A 25,805-nucleotide genomic window follows, 5' to 3' on the forward strand; every position below is an offset into this window, starting at 1 on the left:
GGCAAAAAATCTTTATATACTTCTTTATTAGTGAAAAGTAACAAAAAAAAACCCCCAACTTGGCTGTTTCATGCAGTTCAACAAACTAATATGGCAGCTACAAATTACAGTTCAGTTAGGTTCCCTTTCTCGAGGCAAGTCTTCCTTCTCATCCCTCTCGACCCTGATCTTTCATCCCAGGCTGCCAGGATCCAGGCTAGCCCAGAATCCCTTGCTGGGTTGGGACTTAAGGAAGACCAATAAAGAAGCTGTGGCTGGTTCTTTAAGGTGTTCTGAGGGGGTTTCTTGTATACTCCCTCACATACCCTTCAGCTTGGCCTTGTCAGGTCAGGCATCCACTTGTGTCCGGGCTAATTCCTGGCTCCTCCTCACAAATGATTTACCCCTGGGTAAGCTGCCTTGACTCCCTGTGAGCTGGTCCCACAGCTCTGTCAAGTGGGGACAATTGTGTCCCAAAATAAATGGGCACAGGAGCTCGGGAAGGACTCTCACTTCTATTTTGGCTTGACCTGCCGGTGTCATCAACAGGACCTCTCTGGTTGGGTATTCCTGTTTGTCCCCATGTCCACAGGTAAGTGTCTCTCTTTCTCTTATGATTGATGCGCTCTTTTTGGAGCAGGTCCTCATGAACTCGACCCTGTCAGACGGTGGTAAATCCCTCAAAACTTGGGTGGGAATTTCATCCAGTTCAACCTGGACCACGAATTCATTACAACACTGATGAGGAATATCCACTAAGCTAGAGTTTTGAAGTTTTGCGAACATGTTCACCCAATCCTGGTCCCATTTCTCATTCTCATTCTGGGGTTCTGCCACTGCCCCCTGCTCTTTCTTGCACTGCTCTCTAGCTTGCGTGCCCACTCTGTCTTCTAACCATAGACATTTTTTATTGTATGGTCCACTGTATTACAAAAAGAGCATGCCTGCAGGGTGGGTTTCCCTTTGCCTTTAGCCATTCCCCCTCAAGGGCTGTTCAATTTTGATTTTTTCAAATGGGCAGCGGTCCTCCTGATGACCATTACCTGCATAGAGGGCACAGAAAGTAAAAGTATCTGTAGTTGTGCTCCTGGGGTGGGTTGAATACTCTGAAGTACCTTTCATTTTTGGGAGTGATGGTCTTTCCTGCTTTGGAGCTTTACCTTTGTCCCCAGGAATTTTACATTCTACTGTGGGCTGGGTCGCACTGTGGCAACTACAACTTACAGTTCAGTTAGGTTTCACTTTCTCGAGGCTTCTGTCTTACTCCTAGGTCCTCCTCATCCCTCTGGGCCCTGGTCTTTTATCCCAGGCTGCCAGGATGCAACCTAGCCCAGAATCTTTTGCTGGTTTGGGACTTAAGGAGGACCAGTACAGATAGCTGTAGCTGGTCCTTTAAGGTGTTCAGAGGAGGGGTTTCTTTTATATACTCTCTCACAGTGACAAAAATGATAAAGGGGACATAACGATTCCCCCATGAGGAAAGGTTAAAGAGCTTAGGACGCTGCAGCTTGGCGAAGAGACTCCTGAGGAGGAGATATGATAGAGGTCTGTAAAATGAATGAAGTGGAACAGGTAAATCCAAATCAGTTGTTTACTCATTCAAAATATACAAAAACTAGGGAATACACAATGAAGTTGCTAGGTAATGCATTTAAGACAAATAGAATAAAAAACATTATTACTCAATGCATAATTAAACTCTGGAATTGTTAGTGTAGCTGATTTAAAAACAAATTTGGACAAGTTCCTGGAAGAAAAGTCCATAAAGTATTATTAAAGTAGACTTGAGAAAACCTACTGCTTATTCTTGGGATAAGCAGCATGGAATCTATCAACCTATTGGCAACCTGCCAGGTACCTGTGACTTGGATTGACCACTGTTGAAAATAGGATACTTGGCTTGATGGACCTCAGAGAAGGACCTTTGGTCTGACCCAGTATGGCAAATGTTATTTTCTTATCCCCAGGTAAATCAAGGTGTTACAGGAAAATTAGTTTCTTACCTGATAATTTTCGTTCCTGTAGTACCAAGGATCAGTCCAGGACACCTGGGTTGTGACTCCGCACCAGTAGATGGAGACAGACTAAAACTTGTGGGCAGAGCCATATATGCCCCTGTGCAAGTCACAGCCCCTCAGTCATACGAATGTCAAAGTAGAAAATCCATAATACAACATAGAAAATCCATAATACAACATAGCTAACCATACAAACTTGTGAGGTAAACGAAAACAACTCCAACACCCCCACAGGAACCAGACTCTCCAAACCGGGAGAGCGAATAACAAGGGGTCAGCGTACCGAAGACAACAATGAGCGGACTCTCCGTTACAACAGCGCAGCACTGCGGGCGGGATCCTGGACTGATCCTTGGTACTACAGGAACGAAAATTATCAGGTAAGAAACTAATTTTCCTTTCCCTGTACGTACCAGGATCAGTCCAGGACACCTGGGATGTACCAGAGCTAAATTATCGAGGGTGGGAAGCAGAGAGTCCCGCTCGGAGAACCTACTCTACAAAACCCCCGAAATCAGTAGCTCGACCATCCAATCGGCAATGTGCAATGAAGGTATGTAACGACTTCCAGGTAGCAGCCCTGCAAACCGCTTGAGGCAACACCTGTGAAAATTCCACCCAAGACACCGCTTGAGACCGTGTCGAGTGAGCCCTGAGGCCCCCAGGAATCGGTTTTCCCAGTGCACGAGGTATGCCGAACCCATGGTTCTTTCTAGCCAACGGACAATCGTTATGCGGGATGCCGCGGCCCCGCTCTGTGGACCTGAAAAGGAAAAGAAAGGAGCTGTTAACCGAAAGGAATTAGTGACCTCCCGGTAGCATAGAAGGGAACTCCGCACAATAAGTCCCTTGACGTCCCCCGCTGGAGGATCAGAGGAGCTCCCGTCCGCAAAGCGAGCAGCCCCACTGACGGATTCCGATGAAAAGAGGAAACGACCGGAAGGAGAAAGGTAGGGATCGGCCGCAAGAATACCCCCGAATCGGAAAGACACAAAACGGTTCTCTACAGGAGAGAGCCTGCAACTCAGAAAAGCACCGCGCCGAGGCAAGCGTCATCAAGAATCCCGTCATCAAAGAGATCCGTAAGAGTTGTGCGCTTCAAGGGTGCAAACGGTGCCGAGCACCAGGTGGAAAGAACCGAATTAAGGGTCCAGGACGTGCAGGGGAAACGCAATGGGGGGACGGAGATGCTTAGCCCCCCAGAGAAAACGGGAAACATCCAGACTCGCAAGCCACCAAGCGCGGACCCGCCGGGAACTGCATGCCAATCCTTTGGCCAGACCAGCCTGGAGAAGCCAGAACATCAGATACCGAAGCGGCAGTGGAATCCACACCCCGCTGCAAGCACTTTACTGCAAAGACCACCCAGGCCCGGACGTACGTACGCCAAGGATGGAGACTGCTTCCTGGAACCTCAGCAGCATAGCCAACAGCGCGTCAGGGTAACCTTCCCCGTTTAGCCGATTCCTCTCAAACGCCAGGCTGCGAGACAGAAGGGACCCGCATCCTCCTAACAGACGGGGCCCTGACGGAAGAGCCCCACGAATCCCTGGAGAGGAAGGGAACGCATGGGAGCCGCCACCGAAGGTCCGCGAACCACGGACGGCGCGACCATGCCGGAGCCCCCATGATCACGTTGAACACGTTGAATGGGTGCAAATCTATGCGGCGCATAATCGTGCCGAACATTGGCCACGGAGGAAAGACGTACGGCCGGACATCCGGCCAGGGAAGCACCAAGGCGGCGACGCCTTCTGCTCGTCCTCCTCGACGCCAACTGAAGAATCGCGGAGCCTGCGTATTGTGGCCTGTGGCCAACCAGCCCACGTGGCCAGTGGCCCTCCAGTCCATGTGGGGAATACCCCACGTCTTGCAAATGAGGCGAAAAACTTCGACCGCCAGCTCCCATGCCGACGGCAGAAAAATCAGCCTGGACGTTGTCGACCCCGACGATGTGAGAGGCTGCAATGTATGTGAAGCTGCAATGGACGTGAAAGGCTGCAATGGTGTCGAGATTTTGCTCCGACCAAGCCATCAAGATTCGCGCCTTGTCTGCCACCTGTGGACTTCTCGTCCCTCCTTGGCGAGTGATGTAGGCCACTGCGGTTGCGTCGTCCGACAAAAACACAGACTGCCCGTCCCCTCAGCAGAGGTAGGAACGATTGCAGCGCCAGACGGACCGCTCTGGTCTCCAGTCGTTTGGTAGCCCCTCGGGCTTGAGACGCTGACCGTAGGCCTTGAACCGACGTCCCTAGTCAGACTGCTCCCCATCCGAAGAGACTGGCATCCGTGGGCACCACCGTCCGGTTGGGCACTAGGAGAGACCCTGGAGAGGTCAAATGACTGGAAGCGAGCCACCAGGACCGACCGGATCTCACCCGGCCGACGAGTGGAAGTGGACGGTAGAATGCTTCGGAAACCGGCTGCCAGCGGGATGGTAAGGACGCCCGCAATGGCCGTAGATGAGCAAACGCCCAGTGGACCAACACGAGAGTGGAGGCCATAGTACCCAGGACCATGAAGTAATCGCCGACCGCGGTAGCCAGAGCGACAGCAAGCGCTTCACGTGAGCCAGTAGTTAGCACCTTCGTTCCTGCGATAGGAACATCCTGGCCCGTTTCGTCGAACACGGCTTGAAGGCATTCCAGGGTCTGCGTGGATACCGGCGCGGGTACCAATGGACTTCTTGTTGAACTCGACTAGCCGGCCGAAAGACTGCAAGAGTTGTAGGCCCCTGGCCACTGACAGCCGACACTGATCCTCGTACTTCGCCCGAATCAACCAATCGCCCAGGTAAGGATGAACCAGAAAACCCTCCCGGCGAAGTTGCGGCACCACCACGACCATCACCGTCGTGAAAGTACGAGGCGCCGTTGCGAGCCCCAACCAGGAGAGCCGTGAATTGATAATGCTGTCCTAGGAAGCAGAACCTTAGGCATCGTGGAAGAGACGGTGGAATGCCTACGTGAAGGTACGCCTCCGTGGAACCTAGTGAGGCCAGGAACCTTCCTGGACGCACCAAGGCGATCACCGACCGCAATAGTCTCCGTTGGGAAGTGAGGCACACGCAGGTATCTGTTCACCCCTTTTAGATCCAGGAGTGGTCTTGAAGTGCCGTCGTTCGTTGGAACAATGAAGCAAAAAGAGTGACATCCTTCGCCGTGCGGACTGATCGGAACGGGGAAAAAAAAAATGGCTCCCCAAAAGTTCCATGCGCCGGATGGTGATTAGCACTGCTGCCTTCGTTGCGGGAGCCTTGCACGACGAGAACAGTGTGCTGGGGAACGACCAAACTCTAATGCGTAACCGTGTGTCATCACGTTGCGGACCCACTGGTCCGATGGTATCCTGGCCCCCTCGCTGACGGGGCTCCACCCTGTCTACCGGAGCGTGTACCCCGAAAGGACTGCTGCCATTGAAGGTTACGGGAGGAAGCCAACCTATAAGAAGGACCGGTAGACCTTTGATGACGTGAATTCCTGGGCCCTCGGAACTGGGATCTGGCCGAACAGACGGAGCGCGCCCTGAATCTGTCCCCGGGCAGCTGCTTTGAACGAACCATCTGCAGCCAGGTTGCGCAGCCACAGCAGGCGACGCGCCGAAACAGCCGCCACCCCGGACCTAGCGGACGTACGCAGCAAATCGTGGAGTATATCTGCCCCATACGCTATTGCTGCCTCCAACCTATCTGCCTGTGATGCCTCTTCTGCGTTCGCCTGAAGAATTTGGGCCCAGCGCAGACTTGCTCACATAGCGAAGTTGGTACAGAAAGTAGCCCGCACACCCAGGGCAGACACCTCAAAATCTTCTTGAGTTACACGTCCAGCTTCCTATCCTGTATATCTCGGAGAGCCGTGGCTCCCGTAACCGGAATGACTGACCTCCTCGTCACCGCAGAGACTGCGAAATCCACCATCGGTAGGCGAAGGAGTGCCAGCACATCCTCCGGGAGCAGGTAAATCCTGTCCAAGGCCTTACTGACCTTCAATCTCAACTCCGGCGTATCCCATGCACTGAACAGAAATCTGTCGATGAAAATTGAAAAGAAAAGCCTACTGTCGGCCCCGAGAGACCTAAGAGCACCAGATCCATGATTGCCTCTTGGCGGATCCATGTTTGCCTCTCAACGGGCCCCCCCCCCCCCCCCCGCGGAGCCTCCATTGCCAGTTCCTGAAGAATTGCTGGAGTTAGCGGGCACAGTTCCTCACTGCGAAACTAGCCGTACCACCTGGGGCCATCCCCTTCCACGGCTAGTGCCCCTTTGACTGCGCTGGGCTGGGCGGGACCGACCGCAGCCGCCTCCTCAGCCCCCATCAGGGACTCCTCTGGAGACTCTGAGTCAGCTGCCGATGAAGAATCCGTTCCAGACTCCTGAGGTACGCCACGTGGCGGACGCTTCCACCGCGGGGATCCCGAGAGCCCCCCGCAACATCCATAGTCTTCTCGCCTTCGGAACAGACCTGCGGGTGGCCCCCCCCGCGACGCCCCTCCGGCAGCGCTAAGTACGCTAAGATTTGAAAAACCCCGCGCACCAGAAGCGCAAAATCAGATAAAAATCTGAAGAACCATCCGCGGGAGCCAACGGGGAACGAGGCCCCTCCGTGGGGACCCCCCCCCCCCCCGCCGGATCCCGCTGCGGGGAAAGCGCGGGGGGCTGGGCTGTATCCGCTGGTGTGAACCGAGCGATTTCGCGGCCGAAAATTAAAATGGCCGCCATGCGCTCACAGAGCTGGAAAAAAACAGCTTGGGGCCTAGCAGTCGAGCCCCCCCCGCGCGGCGGCGATCGCGCGGTTCTGGACTGGGCCCCCCGAGGCGCTCCGGACACTCCTTCTCTGCCCGTGCGACCGTAGCTGCAGAGGCCCTGCCACGAAAAACGTGCGCGAGCCGAGCCGCAGGCCCGGCAGGCCGCGAGTGGGCTGCCGGCGTACGCGACGAAAAAAACAGGCGGGAAACGCGGCGAAAACGCCAACTAAATGAAGGATTCAAAATCAGCGACCTCCCTCCTGCTACCAGCGCCCCCCCCCCCTTAAAACGGAGCGAAGACGCGAGGAAACGGAGAGCCGCACAACGAAAACAAAAACCCTTTTTTTTTTTTTTTTTAAACAAAGCTTACCGCTGTCCTTGGTTCTGGAGCCCTTTTCTTGCAGGGGTGAGTGAACCGGGCTCCCCGGTGTCACCCCTGACGCTGCCACTAGCTCAGCCGGGTCCTCAACCCTGGCAGCGGCCTCAACCGGGGGAGGGTAGTCCCCTCAGGACCTCTCAACCCCCCCGGGAGGCAGGGCACCCGTGACTAAAATTAACAACAAAACCCAATTTGCCAAGAATACCGTCGACAAAAACAATCAGGCCTAACAAAATAGCCCCAAAAAACCAAAAACTGACTAACCACCAAAATCAGATCAGGCAGGGCTGTGACTGGACCTGCACCATCTACTGGAGACAGAGTAAGACTGAGGGGCTGTGACTTGCACAGGGGCATATATGGCTCTGCCCACAAGTTTTAGTCTGTCTCCATCTACTGGTGCGGAGTCACAACCCAGGTGTCCTGGACTGATCCTGGTACGTACAGGGAACTGGGTACATCTCTGTGCTGTGCCTCTTGTGGATTCCCTTGTGAGGCTCGAGTCATTAACTAGTTGCTCTGGGGGCTCTTGAAGACTTAATCTGCCTGATGTGGATAGATAAGAGGCATTGACATCTCAGGATCTCCCAGGATGGCACCACTGGTGCATCGATAACATTGATTCCCCTTGACTCATGCACCAGGATTGGAACCAGACCAGTGTTTGCTGCTGGAGAGGGGTTATTCTGGTGTCTGCCATGAATTCCCTGAGCATTTCCATGGGGAGGAGAACTCATCTTCCCCACAATCCTGGGAGTCATACCAATCTCCAAGGACCCAAATTAATTCTCGCCTCTAGTGCCCTGGACGACGTGGTCTCCCTGCCAGGCTGTCCTGGCAAGGCAGTCTTCAAGGAGGATTTGGAGGGCAGGGCATGGAAGCAATCAACAGTGGCGGATGTAACAGTGGTGCCTATGCTTTGTGCCGGTGCACAGATAAGTGCTGGTGTACCTATGGCAATTGACATCAAGCTCTGTGGCACCAGAGAATTGCTGTGCATTGGTTCTCTGATGCCCATTCCATTCCATGGATACATTGGTCTCCCGATATCCATTCTATGGATGCATCGGTTCCCCAACAGCAGTGCAACTGTGCCATTGTCACTGATGTTGTGCACTGCTGCACTGATGTCATCGTCAGGTGACAAATCAAAATTGAGTACTGTTGTGCCATTTGGAATTGATGTCGGGTTCTGGGCAATGACAATGGGTGATGAATGCTGGTGCACCAATGTATCTGTTGAGCATATCGGAAGTTCAGGCCAAGCCCCCTTAGATGAGTGAGATCCTGCCCTCTCCTGGTCAGGTTGTCCAGATTGGATGGGGTTATCCAGAAAACAGGGTATGGATCAGAGGACTCTTTGGATCAGTGACCCTGGTTCACTTCCTCCACAAAGAATGAGAAGATCATTTCCAGTAGATCTCTTCTCTGAAAGTGTGTGACCTTGGTTCCCTGTTAATAAGGAGCTCAACATGAGTTATTGTGCTCAGACTCCAGGATTTTTAAGCAGCAAGAAGTCTAGGAGTTGAATTATCCTGAGTTTTCCGAGGACGAAGCACTATTGCGAGGGGTTATGTTTCAGGATAGCATAGTCTACAGTCAGCCAAAGGGTTGTTAGAACAGCTTCCATCTACGTCCCTGGCCTTCTAGGATCCCGGTGAGATAAAGGGCTGAGGAATGGAATCATAGGGTCTGTTAGATCCATGATGTTTTTAGTACCAGATGCTGATAAACTACTTTGTTGGAGGCATTGGGGGGATAGTGTTGGGGTCACCAAGTGCTTTCACCATTGCTGATACAGCCCAGTGGGGCACAGTGGTGAAGGGCTTGACTCTGTCAGAGCCTGTTCCTTACTCATTAAAGAGAGCAGAGGACGCAAAAGCGACAGTAGCCTAGCCACAATCCAACTGGGGTTTTCAACTAGATTGGGGGAACATTGCCAGTTTCCAGAGTCACCTCCCGGTCAAGGTGAGGATAACTGCTTAGTTTCCCCACATGAAACTGAATTTAAACAGTTTGTCTTACAGAGTCTCATAAGAACATAAGATATGTTCCATATCTTATGCTCACTATCATCCACAAAGCGACAAACAAATTAGCCCCCATCACATTAAGCTCTCAACTCCAACTGCACACTTCCTCCAGACCAATCAGAAGCGCATACAGAGGAACACTGCATGCTCCGCAAATAAAATCATCATTGAGCAAACGAGCGCTATCTTCAGCAGGCCCACACCAGTGGAACACGCTTCCCCCAGATCTTAGACTAGAACCCAGTCATCAAGAATTCAAAAAAAGACTGAAGACTTTTCTCTTCCAACAAGCTTTCCCAGACGCTTAATCTTACTGTGACTGACAGACTTCCTAATTATCAGGTATCCCTTAACTATGGACACTGTATCAAGTACTATTTTTAAGAATCTGCAACTGAACAATTATCTTTGAGCTCCAAAATTCACTTTATTTCATATATATATTAGGCACTGCTTATATTTATATTTATTGCTACGTTAAATAGTTATACTTCTTATATAAAATATTATATTTCTTTATTTATTACCAGTTAAAATATTATTACTTTATTTAGCTCTATGTTAAATTGTCAACCAGTTATACTGTTCCATATGTTATACGGTTCCATGTAAAGCTCCGCTCTTTGTTGAGCAGTTCTTCGTTGTATGTAAACCGGAGTGATTTGTAGTCCCTACAAGAACTTCGGTATATAAAAATTAAAAATAAATAAATAAATATGCCATATTGGGTACATTAAGCCCAGTACCTTATCTCCAACAGTAGCCAATTCAAGTCACAAGTACCTGGCAAGTACTAAAATATTAAACAGATCCCATGCTACTAATGCCAGCAATAAGCAGTGGCTATTCCTTATGGATTAAAAGTTATGGATTTCTCCTCCAGGAACCTATCCAGACCTTTTTTAAACCCAGCTACACTATCTGTACTAACCACATCCTCTGGCAGCAAATTCCAGAGCTTAATTGTACGTTAAGTGAAAAATAATTTTCTCCAATTAGTTTAAATTAGTTACTTGCTAACTTCATGGCGTGCCCGCTAGTCCTTCTATTATCCGAAAGAGTAAATAACCGATTCACATTTACCCATTCTAGAATTCTCATGATTTTATAGACCTCTATCATATCCCTCCTCAGTTGTCTCTTCTCCAAGCTGAACAGCCCTAACCTCTTCAGCCTTAGAGTGTTTGTATATAAAAAAAAAAAAAAAGTAGCCAGAAACGAGAAATAAGCTAGGAGCAGTGTATATCTAAGTAAAAAGGTTGAAAAGTTCAGCACTCACCTTGGAAAGGTGTTAAGGTAGTCTGATTTGGTTTGATTAGGTACCAACATTCAGGCCGATACAGTAAAAATCGCGGGAGAGCAGGCGAGCGCCTGCTGTCCCGGCGCGCGCACAGGCCATTCTCCTGTGCGCGCGATTCAGAAAAAAAAATTATTCAAATTAGGGCCCGCAGTAAAAAGGCACTAGGGACACTAGCGCGTCCCTAGCGCCTCTTTTTTGACAGGAGCGGCGGCTGACAGCGAGTATGACAGTCAATGCTCAATTTTGCCGGCGTCGGTTCTCAAACCCGCTGACAGCCACAGGTTCGGAAACCAGACGCTAGCAAAATTGAGCATCCGGTTTTCAACCCACGAGCTGCGAGCCAATTTTAAATTTTTATTTTATTTTTTTTTTATTATTTTTAACTTTTGGGACCTCCGACTTAATCTCGCCATGATATTAAGTCAGAGGGTGCACAGAAAAGCAGTTTTTACTGCTTTTCTGTGCACTTTCCCGGTGCCCGGAGAAATTAGTGTCTACCTTTGGGTAGGCACTAATTTCTGAAAGTAAAATGTGCGGCTTGGCTGCACATTTTTACTTAGTGAATCGCGCAGGAATAACTAATATGGCCATCAACATGCATTTGCTATTAGTTTCGTGGGGTTTGGATGCGCGTTTTTGATGCGCTATTACCCCTTACTGAATAAGGGGTAAAGCTAGCACGTTGAAAACACGCGTCCAAACACGGGATAACAGTGCGCTTCGCCAGAGCACATGGTACTGTATCAAGAGAGCAGTGAGTCACTCTGGCTGACTAACTGAAATTAGACTGTTTGTATTTTTAAATAGTCAGTAAAGCAGCTAATAAGCAGAAGTTAGAGTGTTTGTATATTTAAAAAAAAAAGTAGCCAGAAGCTAGAAATAAGCAAGGAGCAGTGTATACCTAAGTAAAAAGGTTGAAAAGTTCAGCACTCACCTTGGAAAGATGTTAAGGTAGTGTGATTGATTTGATTAGGCACCATCATTTGTTAATCAGAACAGCAGTGACTCACTCAGGACAACTAATTGTAGTGTAATTCTCCAAAGGGATTGTTTTGCACTAATTTACCTTAGAAGTACAATATATATTGCAAGGGAAGAGCTCAGTAACCCACAATCCAGTGGGAGCAATGAGAGGAGAGGATCGCCTTGCTGGTGGCTGATAGGAGTCAGTAAGTTTTTGCTTGGGAAATTTTCTTTTTTTTAAAGTATTGGGACTAAGTTAGCTATTTGGGAATATTATTTAGTGTGTTTATGTATGTGTTTGTGCTTTTAATAGTCAGTAAGGCAGGGAATAAACTGAAGTTAGACTCTGTATTTTTAAATAGTCAATAAGGCAGCTAATAAGCAGTAGTTGGTGTGTTTATTTTTAATAGTCTGTAAGGCAGCTAATAAGCAGACGTTAGAGTGTTTGTATATTAAAAAAAAAAAAAGTAGCCAGAAGCTAGGAGCAGTGTATACCAAGTGCCTGTAACTAAAAACTCACCTGAGCTAAAAAATTCTAACTTATCCCTGTCAGTTAAAAAGCAGAATGAAAATACAAACAAAAAACAAACTTTGAAATGTTTGTATGCTAATGCCAGAAGTCTAAGAAGTAAGATGGGAGAATTAGAATGTATAGCAGTGATTGATGACATAGACTTAATTGGCATCTCAGAGATATAGTGGAAGGGGGATAACCAATGGGACAGTGCAATACCGGAGTACAAATTATATCGCTATGACAGAGAGGAGCACCGGGGAGGCGGTGTGGCGTTTTATGTCCGGGATGGCATAGAGTCCAACAGGATAAACATCCTGCATGAGACTAAATGCACAATTGAATCTTTATGGGTAGAATTCCCTTGTGTGTTGGGGAAGACTATAGTGATAGGAGTATACTACCGTCCACCTGGTCAAGATGGTGAGACGGACAGTGAAATGCTAAGAGAAATTAGGGAAGCTAACCAAATTAGTAGTGCGGTAATAATGGGAGATTTCAATTACCCCAATATTGACTGGGTAAATATATCATCAGGACATGCTAGAGAGATAAAGTTCCTGGATGGAATAAATGACAGCTTTATGGAGCAATTGGTTCAGGAACCGACAAGAGAGGGAGCAATTTTAGATCTAATTCTCAGTGGAGCACAGGATTTTGGTGAGAGAGGTAACATTGGTGGGGCTGCTTGGCAATAGTGATCATAATATGATCAAATTTGAATTAATGACTGGAAGGGGGACAGTAAGCAAATCCAAGACTCTCGTGCTAAACTTTCAAAAGGGAAACTTTGATAAAATGAGAAAAATAGAAAAAACTGAAAGAGCAGCTACAAAGGTAAAAAGTGTGCAAGAGGCGTGGTCATTGTTAAAAAATACTATCCTAGAAGCACAGTCCAGATGTATTCCACACATTAAGAAAGGTGGAAAGAATGCAAAACAATCACCGGCATGGTTAAAAGGTGAAGTGAAAGAAGCAATTTAACCAAAAGATCTTCATTCAAAAATTGGAAGAAGGATCCAACAGAAGAAAATAGGATAATGCATAAACGTTGGCAAGTTAAATCTAAGACATTGCTAAGAGAGATTTTGAAAAGAAGTTGGCTGCATAGGCAAAAACTCACAGTAAAAAATTTTAAAATATATCCGAAGCAGAAAGCCTGTGAGGGAGTCAGTTGGACCGTTAGATGATCAAGGGGTTAAAGAGGCAATTAGAGACGTTAAGGCCATTGCGGAAAGAATAAATTTTTTTTTTTGCTTCAGTGTTTACTGAAGAGGATGTTGGGGAAATACCCATATCAGAGAAGGTTTTCATGGGTAATGATTCAGATGGACTGAACCAAATCACGGTGAACCTAGAAGATGGGGTAGGCCTGAGTGACAAACTGAAGAGTAGTAAATCACCTGGACCAGATGATATACATCTCAGGGTTCTGAACGAACTAAAAAATGAAATTTCAGACCTATTAGTAAAAATTTGTAACCTATCATTAAAATCATCCATTGTACCTGAAGACTTGAGGGTGCCTAATGTAACCCCAGTATTTAAAAAGGGCTCCAGGGGCAATACGGGAAACTACAGACCAGTTAGCCTGACTTCAGTGCCAGGAAAAATAGTGGAAAGTGTTCTAAATATCAAAATCACAGAACATATAGAAAGACATGGTTTAATGTCTTTAAAAGTCAGCATGGCTTTACCCAAGGCAAGTCTTGCCTCACAAATCTGCTTCACTTTTTTGAAGGAGTTAATAAACATGTAGATAAAGGTGAACCGGTAGATGTAGTATATTTGGATTTTCAGAAGGCATTTGACAAAGTTCCTCATGAGTCTTCTAGGAAAAGTAAAAAGTCATGGGATAGGTGGCGATGTCCTTTCATGGATTAGAAACTGGCTAAAAGATAGGAAACAGAGAGTAGGATTAAATGGACAATTTTCTCAGTGGAAGGGAGTGGGAAGTGGAGTGCCTCAGGGATCTGTATTGGGACCCGTACTTTTCAATATATTTATAAATTATCTGGAAAGGAATACGACTAATGAGGTAAGTAAATTTGCAGATGATACAAAATTATTCAGAGTAGTTAAATCATAAGCGGAGTGTGATAAATTGCAAGAAGACCTTGTGAGACTGGAAAATTGGGTATCCAAATGGCAGATGAAATTAAAGTGGATAAGTGGAAGGAGATGCATATAGGGAAAAATAACCCATGCTATAGTTACACAATGTTAGCTTCCATATTAGGAGCTACCACCCAAGAAAGAGATCTAGGCGTCCTAGTGGATAACACATTGAAATTGTTGGTTCAGTGTGCTGCAGCAGTTAAAAAAGCAAACAATGTTGGGAATTATTAGAAAGGGAATGGTGAATAAAACGGAAAATGTCATAATGCCGCTGTATCGCTCCATGGTGAGACCGCACCTCGAATACTGTGTGCAGTTCTGGTCGCCACATCTGAAAAAAGATATAGTTGCGATGGAGAAGGTACAGAGAAGGGCGACGAAAATGATAAAGAGAATGGAACAGCTCCCCTATGAGGAAAGACTAAAGAGTTTAGGACTTTTCAGCTTGGAGAAGAGACGGCTGAGTGGGAGATATGATAGAGGTGTTTAAAATCATGAGAGGTCTAGAACGGGTTAATGTGAATCAGTTATTTACTCTTTCGGATAATAGAAAGACTAGGGGACACTCCTCCCTGAAGTTAGCATGTGGCACATTTAAAACTAATCGGAGAAAGTTCTTTTTCACTCAGCGCACAATTAAACTCTGGAATTTGTTGCCAGGGGATGTGGTTAGTGCAGTTAATGTAGCTGGATATAAAAAAGGATTGGATAAGTTCTTGGAGGAGAAGTCCATTAACTGCTATTAATTAAGTTGACATAGTAAATAGCCATTGCTATTACTAGCAACAGTAGCATGGAATAGACTTAGGTTTTGGGTACTTGCCAGGTTCTTATGGCCTGGATTGACCACTATTGGAGACAGGATGCTGGGCTTGATGAACCCTTGGTCTGACCCAGTATGGCATGTTCTTATGGTTGAAGGAAACCATTTCCTCTGCTTATATTTGTGAAGTGATGGTAGGCTTGCAAGTGCATTGTACAAGGGTGCAGGCAGCCTCCTGGGCGGAGTGTCAGCTGGTGTCTCAGGAGGTATGTAGGGCAGCAGCGTAGTCAACGCTTCATATTTTCAGCAAGTATTACTGATTGGATATTAGGGCGCAGGAAGATGCAATTTTTGGTGAGAATGTTCTGCGCACGGGTCTTTCAGGCTCCCACGCAGTCTAGCGATGCTTTGGTACATCCCACTTGTCTGGACTGTTCTGGGTATGAACAGGAAGGGAAAATTGGTTCTTACCTGCTAATTTTCATTCTTGAAATACCACAGATCAGTCCAGAGAGCCGTCCCTGTTTTGCGACCGAAAGACAGAATGTCCTGGTATTAATTGCAGAAAGTTTGCAAACTGTAAATAAATTGATAAGTTTTGAGTTAAGTGGTTATCAGTGTTTTTTTCTGGATGTATGGGAGGCTCCAGGTTAGGGTGATCCCCAACCCTGAGTTTCCTGTTTGCCCTGAAAAAGGGGAGTGGACTTTACTCTCTAGCTTGGGTACAGGTCAGTACCAAGAGACTGCAGATGGCACTCAGATATGTAGCAGTGCCTCAGAGTTTTTGTTCTCTGTCTCCATCTGCTGGTGAGGATACAAAACTCCCTTGTCTGGACTGATCTGTGGTATTACAGGAACGAATATTAGCAGGTGTAAGAACCAATTTTCCTTTTCTCGTTGTCAACCTCTACATATTCTCCCCTCCTCCCCCCTACACCTTGATTTATCGTACCTGAATTCAAATAGTGCTGTACGTTGCCTTGAGCTTTATTTGGAAAGGTGGGCTAAAAATCCAAGTTGTAATTATTTGTTGGTGAAGATTTTTTTTAGTTTGTTTTACCAATGTAGCATCCTTGCTTTTTTGCCATGGATAATGTGTACTGCACTCAGAGCAGAATGAATGTGAACCATTTATTTTGAATGTTTTTCCTATGTAGATAGCTAGGGATACCTGTGATACGTGCTGGCATAGCTTGCATCATGGTCTCTTGCAGGTTTTTGTGCATTTTCTTCACTTTCCTTTTCTGTTTGATGTTAGCTTCTTTTAATTTTTGTTTTAGGGTAGGAGGTTGTAGGAAGGCTAGAACAGGCAGAGGAGGAAATATTTCTTTCAATAATTCATCCTCCTCTACTAGCAATTGAAGGTCTTTGTGATTTTTCTTTTCAGGTTCCAGGATGTATGTTACTATGAGTGGTATCCCCAACATGGTTATTCTCTCCTTGTGTTGCAGTAGGGTTTCCTTAGTTTTGAGTGAGGATGCAGTTTTTTTGGAGATTTTTGGGTGATAACTCTTTTGTTTGAAAGATTTAGTCAAAACTTTGAAATGTTTTATCCTTTGGGTCACCAAAAAAAAACCCTTTATAATGGTACTGCTTCTTTCCTGACGATGAAGGGAGTTTAATTCTCAAAAGCTCTCATATGTCTACATACCTGTGGTATAAAGCAGATAATTTCCATTAGAGAACTGAGCATACAAAAGCGTTTTACCATTGCCTATGAAGTCTATGTGACCCCATTAATATAGGGATTATAGGGATATATCATCTCAATAGCAGGCATTTGTCATCACCGTATCTGCTGCAGCCATCATTAACGTATTGGCATGAGCAGAACCTATTTCCTTGTCTATTGTAATTCAGGCCAATATTAAAAAAAAATAAAAATAAAAATAAAAAAATGGCTAACTTAGCCATTATAGGCTTATCTTGGATTTTCAGTGGGATAAACATCCCATTGAATATTCAAGAATAAAGTTATCTAGCTATCTTTAGCCCAATGACTTTAAACTTAACTGGTTATATTCAAAATAATATAGCCCATTAAGTGGCTTAAAAAAAAAAAAAGCGACGTGATCTGGTAACCAAATTCCCATACCTTCACCCAATATGTAAAAAAAAAAAGTGTGCTGTTGAGTCAAGCCCTCTCACCGCCCCATAAACCTTTAAGAGCACTTTACAAATAAAACTGCCCCCTCCCCAGTTCAGCAAAATCTACAAGCAATGCCCCCTCCTCTCCTTTCCCCCATCCCACCCCAATCTTACCCTAACTCTTTCCTGTGTTGCTGTCACAGCAGTGCTGAAAGCTGCAGCTTATTGCGATCCTGGCATAAGAAAGGGGTTTATGAAGGTCCCAGGTGGGTTTAAATGTCCGAGTTGGGGAGGGAGAAGGAGCATGGCTTTCAAATTTTGCCAAACTGAGGAAGGGTTTGGGGAGGGGGGGAGGTGCGGTCTTGGCCCAGCAGGACACATTTTTTACATATTGTGTGGGTCTAAGGGATCCTGGCTGCCAGACTCTGCATCAGGTTTTTTTTGTTTTTTTTTTTACATTGTTGTCACTTAATCGATATATACTTTTGAATATATATATTCTTTTGAACCATCTGTATTCTTTAACTAGTGCTATATTCTTTTGAATATAGCCCGTTCAAAAGGATCTCTCTCGATCTTGATCTCTCTCTCGACCTGCTCCTGACGCTAGCTGAAAACATCTTATTTGGCCAATTCCTAATACTGGAGTGTGATAATTTTCTCAGCTAATCTGTCCGCCCCAAAACATGCATTATTTATTCTGCTAATTTTAAGCTGGACAATGTTTTTTCCAGCTTAAAGTTAGCCGGATAAGTACACAGCAGCATTGAAAACTCAGCATTTAGCTGGATAACTTGTGAGATAGCTGGCTAAATGCCTTTGTTGAATATTGGCCTCATTGCTTTTAAACCAAGTGTCACTTGATAAACTTATGTTCTTCTGAAGAAAATGTTCAAAATTCCCATCTCTCCAGAAAAATGTGCATTGGTGTAGGGGAGACTTTTTTTCTGCTGGCTTTCCCTTGCTGCACAGGTTAATGTTTAATTTGCTGTTTAATGTCAATGCCGGCCTGCAGGCAACGGAAGATCAGATCAAGCTGCTGCGAATACAACGCAGGTTAGAGGATGAATTGAATAAATCGTACCTGGATATGTCCCTGCATGACACAGTTTATAACCTGGTGATGGACGGCATGCTCAGTAAAGCTGAGCAGATCTACAAAGATTTCAAAATTCCTGATAAACGGTAAGCTAAACTGCCAGGGTTAAGGTATAATTCTTTCTGAACACTGTACATATGAGTACCTACAGCCAGGGCCATAGTGCAGTTGTGTTAAATACCATACTTTTGTGTATGCAGAGTTTCGTGCATGGATATAAATCAGTGCAGACAAGAGATCACTTGGATGTATTTAGATGACTGTGTTTGGATGATCAGAAACAAACAACATTTTCGTGTTAATATATAATCAATCATCCTGTGTTCTAAATACCTATTTATCATAGAACACACTGAGCAACGACTCAAATGTTAAATCATCATAATGAAAAGAAAATTTTTGAGTATATTAACCTTAAAGATATAAATGTTTAGATCCAACTTGAGAAAACAGTATCAGAAATTTTTAATGCTTTTAGGTTTTAATCTGCAGGCTCTTGCCCACAATGGGCTTCAACCAGTATCAGTAACCAAGTGAGAATCTCCCTTTCTACCAGTCGCCATATTACCAGATAAGAACTAGAGGAATTTGTCTAAATCTTCCTCAGGTGCAGGCATTATAAAATGACGAAAACATTGGCAGTGTTGGGATTTCTAAAAGCTAAATGTTTTTATATATTAAATAAAAATTGAAATTTTTTTTTAGGGAATTATAGAAAGGGAGATTCTAACTTGGGAACTGGTAAATGACATAAATTGAATGCTTGGTTGCTGATACTGGTTGAAGCCCATTGTGGGCAAGAGCCTGCAGATTAAAACCTAAAATCATTAAAAATTTCTGATACTGTTTTATCAAGTTGGATCTAAACATTTATATTTTTAAGGTTGATAGGAAAATACCTGTTCATTAGATCTGATTGAGGGATGATATCAGTAACGACCATATGTGATGTAAATGGGCAATATGGCTGTTTCAGCAACATCCCTAAACTTTAACTTTTCTTTTTTTTTAAGCAAGTAATATAATGTAACTTAAATCACTACTCCACACTGGTAAATAATTTAACTGATTTTTAGATGGTGCTAGCAGTGTGCATTGAGTGGCCTGGTTAATCTTTTACAAAGCCTTTAAGTTCTGTTAGAGGTCAGGTGGCTGAAGGACTTCCTCTGCCATCGCCCCCCAAGTCTATGAATCTTTCCCTCCAACATAATAATCCTTGTTTCTGGTATTAGAATTAGACAGAAAATGTGATCCTTAACTAGGGTAGGTTGTACAACCTTCTCAAGGGAGTGTGAATGCTTTCTTTTATTTGCAGGTATTGGTGGCTGAAGATTTCTGCTCTGGCAGAGAAAGAGGACTGGGAGGAAATGGAGAAGTTTTCCAGAAGTAAAAAGTCACCTATTGGCTACCTGGTATGTATCTCTAAATCTGAGAACAGTGCTATCTTATTTTGCATTTAGATACACAGATGAAGGTTACACTTTGCTAATTCTCTAGAGCAGGATGGAAACCGTACTTTGTCATGCATATACTCCATCCTGTTAATGTTTTGGTGGGGTAACTGTTTTTGTACACTTTTTCTCATTATATGATATTAGGTGACTAGGTACATAAAAATATTCATATAAACATTAAAACATACTAAAACAAAACAATATCGTGATCATTGTGCAGAGTAATATAAAAACTCCATGCCTCATCTCAAAGGGTTTAGAAAAACAACTACCTATCTTGCAGCACCATGTTGAAACATCTCCAGAAGGCCAGAAGCAGGCTGCTGAGTTTAGCTCTCACCTCCAAAAGCTTGTCTGAAAAGAGAGGTTTTCTTGAAAGATTTTGTACAAACTTCCATAGGTATGTTGTCAGGTAAAGAGTTCCATATCTTAGGTAATAATAACAGTAATGTTTATTTTTTGCTATAACTATTTTCAACAAAAATTTCAAAACTGTACAATAAAATTAAAAATAATACAATATCAACTGTAAAATTATAACTCATAAACAATACAAAAACATAAAGTCTGTTAAAACACAATAAAACAAACAAAAACAAAGGTGACTAACAGGCCTTTAAAAATGTTCCAAATTGGTCTGAGTATATAATAAAATTCAATCAATTTCCTGAAGTTCAAAAATTAGTTTCTATCCAAAGATCAACAGGCAAAGAGTTCTAAACCAGAAGGGCTTGGTACTGAAAGATACACTCATGTTCCCTCCAGTCTGATTTCTTTTGGTAATGGTAATCTCAATAACTCCATTTGTGATCATCTTAAAGTTCTCGCAGGTTTGTAAGGGAATGAAAAACCTGTAGAGCCTCACTATCTGCTCTGGATTGTCACAAGAATTGCTGTTCCCCTGCACCTCAGTGTTTTGTTTCGTTTTTCATCAGCAAGTCCTGATTTGCCACTGAGTATGTGGGTGGGCCCATCCATGCAGCTGCGAGGTCTGAAAAGGAATGATCACTGTGATAACTAGTCTATTTTGGTTTGAGTGATTGGATATAGAATTGGATTATTTTATTTTTTTATATTCCACTTTTTGCACTTTTTTCAGCACTTTAAAGAGGATTACATTCAGGTACTGTAGGTATTTCCCTATCCCCAGAGGGCTTACAATCTAAGTTTGTTCCTGAGGCAATGGAGGGTAAAGTGACTTACCCAAGGTCAGAAGGAGCAACAGCAGGACTTGAACCCTGGTCTCCTGGTTCATAGCCCACTCTAACCACTAGGCTACTCCTCCACTGCATAGTGAGACATTTCTAATGAATGGTGTTTATTCATAGCTCCTTTCTGGTTTCTCGATGCTTGAGATGTTTGAGATGTTTGAGATGTGTGCTAGCTCTCAGGTATGTATGCTGTGACATGTTGAGTTAGTTGACTACGTTGGGTATGATGATGATGGCTGTTACTATAGTTAAGGCTAAAAATGTTTGCTAGATAGCAATGTGTTTCTTTTCATGCTTTGACAATGTGCCAATTTTCTCCACTCTTGGGCAGGTTTGGGTTCTATTTTCCTAGCTATATAATAATTTGTGTTTGAGATCTAAATTGAAAGTTATATATCTTAATGTGAAAGATCCTAATCCATCAAAAGAAAATATATATACTATATCTTAAGTTAAGGGTAGATATAATTCTGTTCTAAGAAACTCACTATAAAGATCACTTGAAATTGTCTACGGGATCTGAGGTTGAGGCAGTCTCTCCAGCTTTGAAAAAAAGTGTGGTGGTTCTTGTCAGTGTTGAAGTGCATTCTCAGGAATCTGATACAGAAGGGAGATTGGTAAAGGTCAAACTTTGTTTTTTCCAATATATATGCTTCCTCAGTGGATTCTCTATAACTTGTAAAAAAAAAAAAAAAAATTGCTTAGATCATTGTTGATATTGGAGATTCACCAATTATTTTGGGGGGAGATTTTAACATGTCCTTAGATTTAATATTAGATAGATCTAATTAAAAAAAAATGAAGTATTCAAGGTCCTGATCTGTTTTGCATTCTATAGTTAAAAGAATTAGGCTTTATAATCCTGGCATTTGCAACATTCAACTGATAAATTTTATACTCTACTATTCACTTCACCAGCCTTATTCATGAATAGATTTCTTTTGATATCAGTTTGTTGTCTTTGATTTTAGATACTTGTATTGAAAACATTGTAAGTTCTGATCATGTTGCATTCACATTAACCATATAATGTGAAGTGCCAGTTAATCAAAACTTGCCATGGAGGTTTTATTCTAGACTCCTTGAAGATGATGACTTTAAAGCAATAATAATAATTAAACTTGTGAAGATTACTTTGAGCAATAGCTTTCTTATGTCGGCATAATAAATATTTGGTGGGATGCATTTAAAGCCATCATGAGAGAGGTAATTATTAGTTATACAGCTGGGAAAAAAAAGGAAAGGCAGAAAGAGTTGGAGCCTTTAGATAAAGAAATGTAAATTTGGAGCATCAGTATATCATGAATAGAAGTTAGTCAATATTGTTACAACTGTAGAAGCTAAAATATACATATAATTCATTATTGTCTGTGCTGGATCACTGATTTTATTTTCAGAAGGCTAAATTTTATGCTGAGGATAAATAAGTATTAGACCCTAGCTCAGGGGTGGGCAAGTCCGGTCCTCGAGGGCTGCAAACCAGTCGGGTTTTCAGGATACCCCTAATGAATATGCATGAAATAGATTTGCATACAACTGAGGCAGTGTGTATGCAGGTCTCTCTCATGCATATTCATTAAGAATATCCTGAAAACCCGACTGGTTTGCAGCCCTCGAGGACCGGAATTGCCCACATTAAAAAAAAAAAATAATAAAAAATAGGAAGGCCAGACAAAGGATTCAGACTATAATAACTAAAGAAGGTAGTAATGTTTATAATAGTAAAAAAAAAAAAAAAAAAGTACTCCAGCAATTTCATAATTATTGTACTGAGTTATATCCTTCAGAATTTTCTCCAGCTCAAGAGAATGGGTTTAAATTTTTGGATCATTTATATCAGAGGTAGGCATCTCTGATCTTCAAATGCTGCTAACAGCTTGGTTTTCAGGATATCTACAATGAATATGCTGAGATATATTTCCATGCACTGCTTCTATTGAATGGCAAATATATCTCATGAATATTCATTGTAGATATCCTGTTTGTGGCAATTGAGGACTGGAGTTACCTACCCTTGATTTAGATAAACCCTATTTTACCTAGATGTGATCATTTACCTTGATGTGATTATCACTGCAGAAAACTCCTACAGTGATAATTCAGTAGAATTCTATATAGCTTTTTCCAAGGTGTTATTTCCTAAATTGCAGGAGCTATATTAGGGTTGTCTTGTAATCTGATAAGGTTCCTTTATCGAAGCCTGAATAATTGTGCTTGATAAATATAATGGGGACCTGATGTATATACTACTGCTCTTTGTGATCTTGGGCACCTTAAAAATTAGATGGTGTTGGGACCTAGGCTATGGACTTGCCCCCATCATGTGACAAGGGCAAAATCAGGTTGGCGCCATTTTGAAAATGCTGTCGACTGGGCCAGGTACAAGGGAGCACCACAGCCCCATCATCTGATCTTCATCTAATTTTTAAGGGTCAGGGGGTTGAGAGAGTAGGGTGGGGGGGCTTTCTGAACCCCAATTATTTTTTTAATGTACATTCACTATACCCCAATTTTTTTTTTTTTACTATTGAAGTAGAAAGAGGGTGGGGGTCACCCAGAATACTAATGCATTTTAATGTAACCTTTTTTTGGGGGGGGGGGTTTGTCACCACGCATGAAGTGGACACGTCTTTAACTTTGAGGAGTCGGGGCTGCCTCAAGCGGCGGCCCTGTGTTGAGCTGGGGATCAGCTGTGTTCCCCCCCTCAATCTTTTTGCTACGGCAATTTTTTTTTCCCAGGTCTTTTAAATGTAATGAGGGAGTCTCGGGACCCATATTAGGGTCTCGGAGCTCTAAGGATACATTTATCGACATCCCAGGAGGTGGTGTTATTTTATTGCAGCTGATCAATTTCTCGGTTGTCCACAGTAAAATGTTAGCATCAAGCTACCTAATAATGAGCTGCTTTGCATGCATTTGCATTATTCATGCATACAAATCACAGCAAAGCAGCACATTACAATAGGGGAGGCAGCCTGGGCAGGGCCATGCATAATATCATATGATATACACTGTTTAATGTGCGTTAGAATACTACTTTGGCTTGATGCATCTCCCAGTTAGAATGTAAACCCTCTGGGGATAGGGAAATACTTATTACACCCGAATGTAATCTGCTTTGAAGTGCCAACAAAGCAGAATATGAATCAAATAAATGCTGATGATTTGTTAACATTTATTTTTGTTGACTCCATTCCCACTTTGCTACAAATTATTGAAAGTTCTCAGTTTCTGGATATAAAGTGAATTGGACAGAATTGATTGCTTTACCTCTTAATATACATACAGTTAAGGATGATTTGTTACCTTAATCCTTTTAAATGGAATATGGGTGCCATAAAATATTTAGGAGGTTGGTTTGGTCATAATTTAGAGGAGTCATTAGATAGAAGTCTTGAGAGGCTGAAGCATAAATGGTCTTCTTTGTAACTTCTTTTCTTGGGTCTGTTAGCAGTAGTGAGATACTGTAAATGGTTATTACCCCTAAGTTAAATTATATGATCCTGCTACCCTTTGATGCTAGTCCATACAAAATTCTTGATAGGATCCTTTCCCAATTCCTTTGGCGGCAAAGTCGGACACCTAGAATTACATTGTATAAATTGAAATTGCCCAGATTTATCCCTGTATAACAAGGCATTTGTTCTACATCAGGGCAGCTTATGGCTACAACCTGAGGAATTGATAGATAAATCCACTTGGTTATTGCTTGAGAAAGCTTTGATAAACCCAATTCCACTTCAACTGTTTCATGGAATGTTTACCCTTGGTATGAGCCGATCATTAGAAGTTAGATTTTAAGAGGACTGCATTGGGGGGGGGTGGAATTTTACAACCTATGTGCAGTGACGCGATCGGCCGGTCTCCAGGTCCCCCAGTTCCCTAACCCTATCCTTCCTCCCTTTTCCCCTGTCCTCCCCACCGCCTAAACCTACCCTAAGGATCCCCAAACCTTTTATTTTCGTACTTACTACTCTTCTGGAGCAGAAGTAATCTCCGTGCTCCAGCCGGCTGCCAGCACGCGCTATCTTCAGTAAAAATGCCCATATAATATAATGTTAAATTTAAAATAAATAAGAAGGTGATTAGTTTGGGAACTTGACAAGAGAGGTATTTGGACAATTATTCACTTGGTTAATGGCAATAAATTAATATCATTCAATGTCTATGTCAAGAGTTTGGTCTATCAATATCACAATAATTTGACTGGCTTCAACTTCAACATTGTATTATCACCAGCATTTCAGCATCTCTGTCTAAAATGCAAGTCGAGCAAATTTGTTCCAAAATAATGTCTTTAAAAGAAGCTTCTGGGTTTTATAAATGGCTTAAAAGTATGGCAGAAATTAGATGCGTTGGTATGGAAATAGTTTGGTAAAAGGATTTAGATATGGAAGTTGATCCCAAGGTTTGCAACAAATTTTGGGGCAAATCTTTGTGTACGTCACAGTCTGCTACAATTAGTTAATCTGTTTTTACAGCTCATAGGGCAATTCATACACCTACAAAGGTTGTGAAAGTATGGGAAATGGGGATAATAAATGTTGGTCCTGTGGCACAGAAGTAGCTGCCTTTTCTCATTTGCTCTATGTTTGTTCCAATTTGAGTAATTTGGGGGGTAAGATTTGGGAGCAGATTTGTGCTGATTTGCACCTCCAAGAGGCATTATCCTGGGCAATGGTTATATTGAAGTCTTTGGCGATTAGTGAAGAACTGTTAGCCAGTGAGAATAAATTATTAGATTATTTGCTGTCTGTTGCAATTAAATTGATTTTAGGTTATTGGAAGGATAACGCTGCCCTTAATATGAATATTTGGTGGAACACGGTTTTATATATTCTAAATATAAAATGGCAGCTGCTGAAAGAAATTGGAGGTAATTTGTAAGAAAACGTGAGCTCCCTTAAATTCTTTTACATCCTAATTGCTCTGACAATGTTATTAGTGCTGTAACAAAAAGTTTTGTTTTGTCTTATCCACAATCAGCTTATTTGTTTTAATGTTACTGTTTTGGAAGTTGTTATATTTTACACCATTTTGAACTTAAAAAGAACTCAGGTGACACAGAGTGAGGGTATGATCAATGGGACTCCCTATGTTCTTAGCTGGGAATTGTCTTTTGAATGCCAGTAAAATTGACTGC

General features: G+C 43.4%; 1 protein-coding gene across 1 annotated transcript in view; it reads left to right on the forward strand.

The window, feature by feature from the left end:
* VPS16 (VPS16 core subunit of CORVET and HOPS complexes) overlaps positions 1–25,805 on the forward strand; it is a 245,123-nt gene that overhangs the window by 207,272 nt on the left and 12,046 nt on the right. The window contains exons 21-22 of the mRNA XM_029606500.1: positions 17,914–18,083; positions 19,313–19,409. Of these exons, the coding sequence (XP_029462360.1) occupies positions 17,914–18,083; positions 19,313–19,409 (267 nt within the window). The remainder of the gene's footprint in view (positions 1–17,913; positions 18,084–19,312; positions 19,410–25,805) is intronic.

The sequence above is a fragment of the Rhinatrema bivittatum genome, chromosome 6, assembly GCF_901001135.1.
Source record: "Rhinatrema bivittatum chromosome 6, aRhiBiv1.1, whole genome shotgun sequence".
Classification (NCBI taxonomy): domain Eukaryota; kingdom Metazoa; phylum Chordata; class Amphibia; order Gymnophiona; family Rhinatrematidae; genus Rhinatrema; species Rhinatrema bivittatum.